This window comes from Anguilla rostrata, chromosome 11, assembly GCF_018555375.3.
Source record: "Anguilla rostrata isolate EN2019 chromosome 11, ASM1855537v3, whole genome shotgun sequence".
Lineage (NCBI taxonomy): Eukaryota > Metazoa > Chordata > Actinopteri > Anguilliformes > Anguillidae > Anguilla > Anguilla rostrata.
In genome coordinates this window covers 15,721,139-15,733,679 of record NC_057943.1, presented here as the reverse complement: position 1 = coordinate 15,733,679, position 12,541 = coordinate 15,721,139, and the positions used below count along the sequence as shown (strand labels likewise).

General features: G+C 43.9%; 1 protein-coding gene across 4 annotated transcripts in view; it reads right to left on the bottom strand.

Moving 5' to 3' along the window:
- The window catches only part of cacna2d2a (calcium channel, voltage-dependent, alpha 2/delta subunit 2a), a 235,593-nt gene that overhangs the window by 111,415 nt on the left and 111,637 nt on the right, over positions 1-12,541 (bottom strand). For all 4 annotated transcript variants that reach the window (XM_064298221.1, XM_064298220.1, XM_064298223.1 and 1 more), the window contains exon 4: positions 12,376-12,435. In XM_064298221.1, coding sequence (XP_064154291.1) covers positions 12,376-12,435 — 60 coding nt within the window. The remainder of the gene's footprint in view (positions 1-12,375; positions 12,436-12,541) is intronic.

Here is a 12,541-nt window from a genome sequence, read left to right as displayed (position 1 = left end):
TCTTTGCACAGAAAAAAAGAGAGATCGTATAACCGTTCAAGTTTATAACTATGCACTGAAAAGCTCTCCGAGAGATTCTTATGTGAATATAATCGGACATTCAAGGTCTGCTTATCACCAAATTTGCTCTCTTCTTCTATACGTGACCAGGGACAGGACAACACTGGCCTTTTTATCCAATGTGTAGATTAAGATAAAAGCACATACGATTGCCTTCTTCCAGAAAACAGACCGATTTGAAAGCAAAGTTATTCATTTGTGCCACTGTGACCGAGGAGGATTCAACAGCGATCGCTGACACTCAGCGCGGGGACAAGCTGATGACCTTGAGAAATAAGGAGCGATAAAACACTTTAATGTCTATTTCACACATCATCTCATTCCAGTGGATGTGCACCTTAAATCACAGGATGATAGTAATAGAAATGGTTCTAATACTACAAATAGCCTGACCTGCTAGCGCTAGTACAATAACAACATCGATGGCCACAATGCACGGTGTGTGATTTAGCCCCATGCAGACCCTGGATCTGTTTGTGTCTAAAGCAGGGTGATTATAACGGTGACTACCCTGCAGACTCCGTGGAGCAGATGGGCCCATGCAGGTACGAGATGGGTCATTAGCGCATCTCTTGCATGAAATGAGGCACGCCTTCCAGGGTCCGGGTGCTTCGAGGGAGACCTTCGTCTTCCGCCGCCCCTGCTGTGGGATGCAGATCTGGGCAATGACTGTACGACTGGCCCTGTACCAGGAAACTGCCAGGCCGTCACGTCCTGTGTGTGTGTGTGTGTGTGTGTGTGTGCAGTGTACATGATATTACATGGTATTTTTGCACCACATTTTCCCTGGTTTTTCTTTCTGAATATCTTGGTTTGCAACATGAAAAAATGATTACACAAATATAAAAAATGATACACGTGTGTGGTAGAAGTCTATTACACCTGAATAGTAGATCTCTTTTCCTTACTTCATCTCAGAATTTGGTTAAATCCTAGTCTAGTCTCCTGTAGTGATTATTCTCAGTTTTTGCTTTATTATGCTTTGGCTTTGATTAAATATAATTCCATATAATATATACACATAGTTTATTAATTGAATTACTAATTAGTTGAAATTAATTGAAAATTCCTCTATGATTTACCATCTCTGCAGAAATCACAAGTCCCCATTCGCAGCAAGGACAGTAACTCCAGAAGTGGTGGACTCTGGTCTACAGAAGCTCTGAGGACAGTAACTCCGAGTGCTGACTCTGCTACAGAAGCTTGAGACAGTAACTCCAGAAGTACTGACCTGTCCCTAAGAAGCTTGAGGACAGTACTCCAGATGCTGGACTCTGTCTACAGAGCTCTGAGGACAGTATCCAGAAGTACGACTCGTCACAGAAGCTCTGAGGAAGAACTCCAATGTGGACTCTGGCCTACAGAAGCTCTGAGGACAGTAACTCCAGAAGTGCTGGACTCTGTCCTACAGAAGCTCTGAGGACAGTAACTCCAGAAGTGCTGGACTCTGGCCTACAGAAGCTCTGAGGACAGTAACTCCAGAAGTACTGGACTCTGGCCTACAGAAGCTCTGAGGACAGTAACTCCAGAAGTGCTGGACTCTGTCCTACAGAAGCTCTGAGGACAGTAACTCCACAAGTGCTGGACTCTGGCCTACAGAAGCTCTGAGGACAGTAACTCCACAGAAGCGCTCAGCTCCACCCTGCACACGGGTGCAGTCAGCAGACTCCCAGCACACAGTGGATCCTCTCTCACTGGGAGGAGCATGTGGTTTAATTGGCTTCTCTCTGTGGTCGCACTCCACAGTAGGCTAATCAGTGTAATAACACTGCAGGCAGTGATTATCTGTCAGATATATATGCAGTTCAAATGTTACCGACCAGCACTGGGGCAGACGACGGCAGTGGATGTGGAGTATGGGTTTGGGAGGTTGGATACTGGAGCTTGGGGTTCAGCATAAATGTGAAAGTATGTATGTTTGTCTGAGTGAGTATGTGTGTGTAAATGTTTGTGGATATGTGTGTGTGAGTGTGTGCATGAGTAAGAGAGAGTGTGGGAGTGTATATGTGTGTGTGTGTGTGTGTATAATAATAATAATAATAATAATAATAATAATAATAATAATAATAATATCAATATATTGTTAACAAAGAGCTGTAGTCCAATATTTCAACATTTAATTTTGAGTGTTTATCATGGAATAGCTAGCATGGTCTGTCATTACAATTTAATGCCGTGACTGAGATAAAATCCAATCGGGAAACACAACTTTAAACACAGCTGCAAACAGGCTTTATTTTTATAAGGTTGCACTTAACAATGTATACACATACGCAATACACCCCTGCCTTTGTACTTATGCAGCTCCTAGGGCCAATTCATGTAAAGTGAGACTGACATTCTTAAGTGATATGTTTAATTTTGTTGTGTTGCTCCCACAATTCAGTTATCACCATGCGCCCTCTAGCAATCACCATGGTTAAATCTTACTATAAAGATGTTCAATTTAACTGCATTGTGTTAACCACAAAAACCACTGTCCACAGTACAATGGTTTCCTACTTCTAAGCTAGTTCATCTTGAAAGCCATGGGCACAGCTCAAAATCAACAGACACTGAGTGGATTGTAGCATTCCCTAACACTTTGATTTGAATGTGCTCATCTTTTCTTTGAGTAATGAAAAGAGTGTGGCATGTTATTGGAAAATCGTTGCTTTAGAGATCAGCAGTAGACTGTGGCTTTTGCTCGGGGATGACTTTAAGAACAGAAAAGCTTCGCAAACAACGTGCAATTGGACCAGCTCCCACTTCCACCACCACCAGCATCAGACAACTCAGCAAAAATGACTGCAATCGTACGACGAACTGGAATGATTCCAAGAACACTGACAGGGACCCCAAATATTATAACATAGGATTTTCTGGGGTGGTGGGGCCCAATTTGAGATCTTTTCATGGGCCCCAAAATCCCTGGCAGCGCCCCTGCCCGCAGTGTGAGTGACGTGTTAATGAGGCTCTGTACCATATCAGCCAGAGGAGTCCATTCTGCTCAGGGTAGACAGAGGATACCATTCTTCTGACTTGTGTGAAGCAGTTACAGAGGTCTACACTAAAATTTTAAGTTGAAAAATTTAAGAACACACTAATGAATCCCAATTAGTAGATGTACTCCTAAATACTTTTTCCAGTTTTTCCAGTACACATCAATATTTAGGAGAAAATGCTCCAAAAATAGGAGCGCTGTTGAGCCCTGAGTCACATGTTTGCAACACTACATGAACACTGTTAATGCGATTACGAAAATAATACACTGTGCAATGCTCTGAATGCATGTAAAGGCTGTAATGCTTCTACGTCCCCCACCAAACGGTTACAAATATGTCTGCCGATTACAAGCAAGCAGGTAAAGACTTTCACGCTTTAACAGCAGTTAATCACTTTCATTTACACAAAACTAAGCACTGGAAATACGCTGGCTTCCGTACACTGACTGCAGGAGCCGGTCTTAATGGAGCAATGGAATGTGGTACATGACCAGAATGCTAGTCATTGCACCAGAGTGGGACTCAAATATCAGATGAGACGCCCAAAGCAGAGCCTTGTATGATGTAGTCGACCTCAAACGAAGCAAAATGCAACGGTGAAAAAGGTGTAAAAGAAAATCATGACATACTATATGTCAGTGGTTCCCTACTCTGTTCCTGGAGATCTACTATCCTGTGGGTTTTCATTTCAACCCTAATTTGGCATATACCAGGGGTTCTATTAATTAGCAGCTCAACAAGACCTCTAGCCATTGAATGAGGTGTGCATATTAGGGTTTGAATAAAGACCCACATGAGGAAACCTACCAAGTACAGTATATGACACATATCAGTGGAACCACTGGTATTTGCCATACCCGGACGGCTATGTGCAATGCCACAAACAGGAGCTGAGTTTTTGAGGAGTGAAAGGTACAGCGGGGCAGGGGGCCTAAATCGGAGGACCACAAGTGAGGATTAGGAGCACTTACATCATCATGCCACTTCACTGGAGAACACCTCGTTCTGCCTAATTAAAAATAATCAGGAGAAGTGTGCCACTACAGGTGGGGAAACAGGGAGGGCGAGTACTCTGATGAAAATGCTCGCTGCCTTTCCTCCCTGCAACACGGCCTCTTTTTCTGCATCCTACCCATTAGCACAGCATGGGCTGGAGAGGGACTGCGGCTGACAGGACAGCTGGGACTCTTTTACATGGGTGAGCATGCTTTCTGCTCCCCACAGCATTCCTGATGCATGGCCAATGTGCCTGCGAGTTCAAATTCTGAGTGTGACAATGCTGTCGTATCACTTGATTGACCGCTCACTGTAGTAAATGTACAGCTGTATGACTGGGTGAGGTGCAGAGAGAGAGAGAGAGAGAGAGAGAGAGAGAGAGAATATTAGCTACTTCACTACAACTACATAAAAGTATAAATAATGTTGTGGTAAGTAGACCTTCACAAGAGCTCTTGCTAAACAAACTTGTTTTCAGACTACACATGAACCACACAAGAGATTGTTTCCTATTTATAAAGTTAATAATCCACAAAGGAGACCCTTCCAATGGATCTCAAGGAAGAACAATAGCTTTCCTCTACAGGCAGGGGGCAGTGTGGTCCAAACCTCGTGCACAAGCAGGCTGCCAGTCAGGAATATCTCATGAGTGCTGTGTTATACATTATGCACCAAAGAGCCACATAACTGTACCTCAGGCTGTTAAAACACAAGGTCGTTTTTTTTATTATTATATTACATTCAATAACCTTTCCTTATTTTCCCATTTATTCAGTGCCCCAGTTCTTCCAGACTGTACGGTGTGCCATGTTGAGTTGGGAGTATCACTGGAGGGCCACAGCTGGATCTGGACTCAGGTTGAGGGCTGAGCAATGATACACGGCCATCACATTCTGAGCATGAGCCTAATTAGAGACACTCTAATCCTATTCACTCTGACCCCGACCCTCATCTGAACCTAATCCCTTTCACACCAAATCTCTCTAATCCAAACAGGAGTGAAACCCGGAAAAAAAAAAGAAATCCAACTGCCAGGCCTATAATAGCAGCACTCCACCCCACAACATTGCCAGCACTCTCCCACCCATCCCCTGCAGAAAAAAGTGGGCCCTCTCTCTGACACACACAATGGTCCTGACTGGCATAAGACGTTCTGCACTGCATTTTAATATGCTCGAAGAGCATGCAGTCATAATCTAATTAAACTGTCAGTCAAATGCATGTTCTCAGAAAATACATATAAAAAGAATAGAAGACACGAAGATTTTTTTCATCCCTTCTCTTCCCAAGATTTTTTTTTTCTGTTTAACACCCCCTCCCTTCAGCAATTCATTACCTGTCATAACAATAAAGGCAAATGAAATCAACTGCAATGCATTATTAATAGCGCATTTCCATTAAGATTCATTTGCAGTATTTGCCACGAAGCGACATACTCAAACTGTTTTCATGGCTGAGAGGAATGAGAAAAAGACAGAAAGAGATAAAGTGAGAGTGAGAAGGAAGAAAGAGAATAACACGGGTCCCACTCAGTGAATACTGCCCTCCCTGCTCATTGCAGGGGCCACGGCTCCCCTTATGCAGCAAGGTTGCAAATCTGGGCAGTCCGAGCCCAGGGGCCCTGGAGTTCCAGCCTGCAACCACCGAGAATACCAGTGCTGGCTGGATCCCTGAACAAATGAACTGCCTGGTGACATGCCTATGGAACCGATCCCTACTGATGATGATACTAAAAGACTTATCATAATAACAATCATGATAATCATCTTGATCTTCATCACCATCACAAGCATAATCATCATTATAATCGTTAATCAGCTGCACCCTTGCATCGACTTTGGCAGTTCTTTCAGACGCAATACTAGACATATCACCCGCACAAAACATCCTGACCTACTCAAGACAAACACAGTCATTCTCCACAACTAAAGCAAAGTTTCAAAGCAAAGTACTCTTTGCCGCATGCCTGACCTATGTCTGATGGTACAAGCGTACACAATACAGTACTGCACGTCCTTGTCAAGGGTGACTTGGCGGGTTTACAATTTCAAACGTGGGTTTGAAGCGTCTGTCTCCACGCTGTGCAGCAGCAGACGGGCTCCTTAGCATCCAACCTGCGTCTGAGGCCTGCACACGGGGAGGAGAGCTACCGCAGAGCTCGCTCCAGACTCCGGCGAGCGTGGAAGAGATCATGAATAGCAATGGACTTTGCTGGGGAGGGGGCAGCATTATTGTTTGTTTTAAATCTGTTAAAACCTTTATACAAATATCCCATGGGAGCGGGTGGGGAGGTGGGGGTGGTGCAGGAAGGGTGGGTAGGTGGGTGGGTGGTTTGATGGGGGGGTTAAAATCCATTTGTGGGTAGTGTACCATGACAGCCTCGCTCCACGCAGCCGTTACCCGGGAGACGCGGACAGAAAGAGAAAGGCGACCGGGTTAGCTCTGGCCGCCCCGTCTTGTGGCGCAGGACCTGGGATGTCTGCAGATCGATTTATCACGCTTCGGAGGGCTCAACCGCTACACACTGGCGAAGGCCGAGAACTGACACGCAGCCCGCCAAAGACAAAAGAGTGAATGAGATAGGAAGCCAGTCCTGATCCGACCCCCCGCGCCCAAAGATACACACACCCAGGCATCTCTTCAGGGCTATCAGCTGGATCCTCAGCTCTGAATCTTCATGTGGAATATGTCACGGGTGAGTAGCATTTATTATGGTATATATTTACAAACACTCACACATGTACACACACTCCTACACACACACACACAAAGTAACACACAGGATGGCGTGCTTTATGGAAATGTCCTCCGTTTCAGCAAATGACCTCCTTGCCCTTGGCCCGTCTAAGAATTAACTTAATAAACTACAGCTTTGGGGGCAGTCTATGTCAGACACAACTCAGGTCACACAGGTCATTCTTCGGTGAATACAAACAGCATCATCTCCCTGCATGAGCAACAGTGAGGTGCTCCTGTGCCACTGTGATAGCTGCACAAAACAGACATCAGCCAACCCAACGCCCCCAAAGTTTCAAACTGGGATGAAAGATGCCACAGAAACTGCCAAGAGTCAGCCCACAGGTGAGACAGCTAAGACAGAAAATCGCCATGGAAACAGGAGCTCTCTCCCAGGGAGGGCCAAAACTGCATTCCTGATTTTCGGATGTGAGAATAAAACAACCCATTCTGCATTAATAAGCAAACCTACAGGAAGATGGCACCCAACAGTAAACGCTAAGACACTGCAATATTTTGTATTTTCTGTATAATTTTACTATATTTCTTGTGGGGGGAGGGGTATGGTTTTGAAACATTAGATAATTTAACAGAACCGACAGCAGTTCCTGTGACTGCATGGTGTGTTTTGATGTGACAGTGTTCAGGGTTGATGAGCTTGGCTTTGAGCAGCACCATCTTCCCTCCTCCTCCTCACAGACGCCCCTGCTCGCGTCCTTCATACCCCTCTCAAGGTCAGACACCGTGAGAATCTAAAGCCCGCCCAGGCAGCGGGGTAACACGCCTCTCCACCCCCCCCTTCTCAAAAATTGGAAACCGCCCCTTATTAAACTGTGAAAACCGTAGGCGGAAGGTCTGGAGGAGCGATCGATGAAAGCATTATCTAATTTCATCTTTCCGAGGGTGCTCCCCCTGCTCCGTCCGTCAGTTGCGGTTACGCTGAGCCGCGACGCCAGCCGGCGCCGCGCGGCGACGCGCGATCCGCCGTGACCGTTCTGCTTTTTTAGCAGCTCCGTCTGCGGCGCGCGGACCGGCGACCCGCCCGCTTCGCAGGTCAAGCGGCCGTGCCCACCGCGCCTCCTTCCACAGCAGCCTTTAGGGTGTGGACTCAGAGGGAGGCTGCCGGCGTGAGGTCGGCAGGTGGCACAGAGAGGTGCGGAGGAAAGCTTTACCGCACCGAGGTCTTGCACACGCACTGGTGACCTTCCATTCAGTCCCCTACCGCACATTAGTGCACATCCAATCATGCACGCGTACACACGCAAACACACTCACGCGCCCATATCCACAGACAGAGGACAGCCAGTACAAGGCTGAAAATGAGAAGCAAATTACTTAATTTACTTTCATTATAACTGACAGGGGGGTAGGGGATGGGGGGTGGTGGGGGGTGGTGCAGCAGGAAGGAGAGGGGAGAGAAAGAGACATGGCGTAAAATGTGTGTGTGTGCATGCATGCATGTGTGTAAGAGAGAGAGAAAGAGAGAGAGAGGAGAGAAAGTGAAAACAGGAAAGAGTGATATACAATATAGGAATAACATCAAGGAATGCGGAACTTTTATTATCCTATAGCTTTCGCCTATATTTTAAGTTGCGCTGCAGAAGAACATCTGCTAAATGAATGTAATGTAATGCACGGAGGGAAATAAAAATAAGCGACACCTTGCAGTATGACACAATAACCATAAAAACACACCAGGATGAAAGCAAAGCAGAATCAGAGATGCACTAACATCTCTGAAGCATTACCGTATTAATATACAATGGTAAAAGGGAACCAGTGTTCACAATTTCTTTCTATACAAGGTGCTCAAATGTGGAAAAAAAAAGGCTCCCCTGAATTTGATCAGACATCGATTGGAATGATGATTTGGACACTGCAGATGGGAGAGACCAGGAGATAACAGACCAGCAAACCACTGAAGCTTCTGCGCAAAATCTATGCTCACGTACAGATGCCTCACACAGGTCTGCAGTATAATTACACAACCAACCAGCCAGGGGGGGGGTGGGGGGAGTGGGGGGGGGACTAAATTAAATGAAGTAAACAGCCACACTTTGACCTCTGCTACACAGTGTATAGTGAATGTCACTCAAAAGACTGTAAAAGGCTGGTCTCCCACAGTATTCAAATGCAAAACAGCGACTTTGCTAGCATGCTGGAAGACAGTTTGGTTACAAACAAAAGCACAATCAAACAGACATGCTGTAATATACTTACAAGTTCATGGTGCACGCCTAAACGTTGAGACGAGTCTCATTAAAGGTATAAAGAGTGAAATGTACAGCCCTCTGGTCCCATTTTTTAACATTAGTGTGTAACTACCATTAATAAACTGAGAGTCAATGTTTGTACATTTCAACTCAGCTCCGGGGTAAAAGCAGCAAACGCTTGTTAAGTGTGCAGCTAAGCAACTAATGATTTTTTTTTTCTTTTTTCTTTTTTTCTAGAGACAGGGGTGGTCATGCTAGTTAGATGTGGGATGAGACCCAGCTTTCACATTTCTTGAGCACTGTACTCAAGAGGCTTAGTGAGAAAAGCAGCCCAGTTTAGCAGTCCTTTGTAAAAATCTGCTGTCATTATGATCACGTGGGAGACCATCGATGGCACTGCATTGCTCGATTAGCAGGTAAACCTGCATTTACAGTATTGGTTAAATACTACACACATTACTACATTTTTAGGACCATTTTCCACTCAGTTTTTGTTCTGAATTTGCAAAGCCCAGTTATAATTGTAGACTCATTCCATCTTTGCTTCCTTCCTTATGCTTCAATCCAGGAGGGCATACACAAGCTCAAGTGTCCTTCAAAACAAATTCTGTCAGCTGCCACCTTTCAAACCAGCTGAATTCAGCAGTTACTGCACTAGGGAGGTGCGCAACAGTTAAAATTTAGAATTTGCAGTGAGAGCATTACACAGTAGCTACTGCAGTTGAAATAGTTATATTAATTGATACTTATATTGATATTTATTGCATTGTAAAAGTACTGCTGCCTCACTGCATTGCTCGGGGTGAAAGAAAGATTCACATCTATGAATCTCTCATAATTCATGTGAATGTACATTTCAGATATGCTTTGAATTACCATGTAGCTTTCAGACCTTTTGTCTAAACAAATATATTTTGTACTCTTCTCTGTCTCAGCAGCGATGACCACTACACTGTGGGATGCAGGGAATTGGAGTAAGGAAATAACACTTTAACTGATGCATTCAACCTTAGCTAATTCAGAGAGAAAAAAATGAACAATTATTATCTCTGAATGCTATGTAGCAATTTAAAAAAATGTTGCCTCTGTTTGGTCTTTGTTTTGCATTTTTCTGTTTATGATCACTTCCTTTGGAGGAGGCAGGCAGGAAAAACAGTACAGAGCACTGAGCTCTACTATAACCAAAGACACAGCAGTAAGAAAATGTACTTGCTCACTTAACAAACATAGCAGCTGGCTGATCAAGTCAAATCACGTTTTATTAGTGACTTAACGTAATAGAGTTAGAAAGTCACAAAAAACAGCACATATACAGCAAGAGTGTTTTATATTTATTTGCAAAGATTATAAAAGCTCAGTTAGCTATATTGTTGCTATATATTGTTGTATTACTTCATGTGCTGCTATTACTTTTAGAACATTAACTAAAAACTGCTGTAATAACTCTTCCTTGCCTAAAGTCCTGGTTTCAGTGCATCCCACTTCCAACTTATCTACTACTTCAAATGGCAATACTGGTTGAGAGATGTGTCACTCTTTAAAAGCATACTGTTGCAATTTTATTAAAAACTGTGACCAAACCAAACACTAAAGACATGTACACATACACATACACATGCAGAAAGAGAGAGAAAAAGAGAGAGACAGGAGGAGAAAGAGGAGGGGAGAGAGGGGGGAGCGAGGGAGAGAGCTCTCCATGAAGTCAACTTCATGCAATAAAACACATTTATAAATGAATAAACAGAGCAGAAATATCTTGGTGGGTTATTTACATTACATTTTGGATCAATTTGTGCACGAGTGACTTCACAAATATTGACAGTGGGGCTCGGTGATCCTTTATGATAATTCCCTTCGACAATTTCTGGGGCTGCAGGAGGGTATTGATTCTGAAGTCTTTTCTCTCACCTTCTCGCTCTCCCTTTTTCCCGAAACTCATCTGTGATTTTTGACTGGCAGGCTGCTCGCGACAGAGAGCTTATAGAGAGCTGACACCCGGGGAGCACAGTGGCTTGCCCTTTGGCAGTTGGAGACAGGTGACCAATAATGTGCCTGAAGCTGTCTCCATTAGGGAAGGTTAAAGGTTGGGGTTATGGGGCAAAAAGAAAGAGGAAACAGTATGGAGGTGTGAAAATGCAATGGACAGTGGTTTTTTATATATATGGGGGTGTAGATTAAAGGTACAGTGTGGTCCCCTACTAAGCATTACCCGTGCGCATGAAAATGCTGGACTCAATTTTTTAAACTATGAATAAAAATAGAGGGGCAAGTTGTGCATGTACATGTGCTTTCATAATATAAAAATAAAAAAGCTATGTGGAATGGTTGACATTTGGACTGACCCAAATACATTATTGCACAATATAAATGCTTGTCATTTACCTTGATATTACTGGACATCAATCAGCATCAGAAGCCTGCCTACAGCTCACTCAAGATGCCTTGTCCAATCAAATTGCCATCATTGCTTTGAGTGTCTGGGGAAGTGGAGTCAAATGTCTTTAACATATCCTCGCATGTTAATAAGAGGGAAGTGTTTTGATTTCATCCTATTCTCAAAGTACACCTTTCAGAGATGCTTGGTAAAGGTTGATTTTCAGAAAGGTCTAAGACCCAGCACCCAATCCCAAACTGAAATCATTTTCAGTTAAAAAGAGGGTAGGATTCTTCGATTAACCATCAACCCTGCAGATCTCTTTGGACAAGACATACAGTCAATGACACCACATATACACACACACACACAAACACACGCAGACACACACACACACACAAGCACACAAGCCCACATGCACACACACACACACACACACATCTGTTCAGATATACTGCTAAAAGCACACAAGGTGATGGTGTAAACACTATACTGTATGTAAAAACAGAAAATACATTATCCTACTTAAATGTCAGACAGTAAATGTCAGCTGTTCATTCAGTGAGGTCTACCTGCAAGAGGGCTTTGTATTTTCCTTTGCTGTTTGATGGCTTCCTTCATATACTGGCCATGTGCAATAGGCAGCAAAAATGGGTTGAATTTAGAGATCAAGTAAATCGGTCATGCAGAATTTCATCTTGTTGAGATGACTGTCAAGCAATTGACCTATAGTCAAAGCAGGTTGACAGGCGCAGTCATGAATTATTTTGACATATTAGGCAGAAGATAAAACACTTTCAATACTACAAGAGCTATTTTGGCCTTGTTTTTGGGACAACAATTGTATTCCTTGTTTTTCCACTGCATCTCACAGAAAGTGAATTCAACCCACTGACAGACAGCTGTACTAAAATGTTTAAGGTGGATGAAAACAGAGAGAGATAGAGAGAGGGAGAGAGAGAGGGAGAGGGAGGGAGAGAGAGAGAAAGAGAGAGAGAGAGAGTTGTCTTACCTTAATGCCATCCTGCCAAACATGTTCCTTCTGCAGCTGCTCCGCTTCTCTAGCCAGCCTCTGTAGAACACCAAAGTTGAAAGTTCAGAGATCTGTGTGCACATTTTGATGTCCTGTACTGAAGACGGTATTTCGGTATTTCAATTTTTGGTTGGTATTCTGTTCA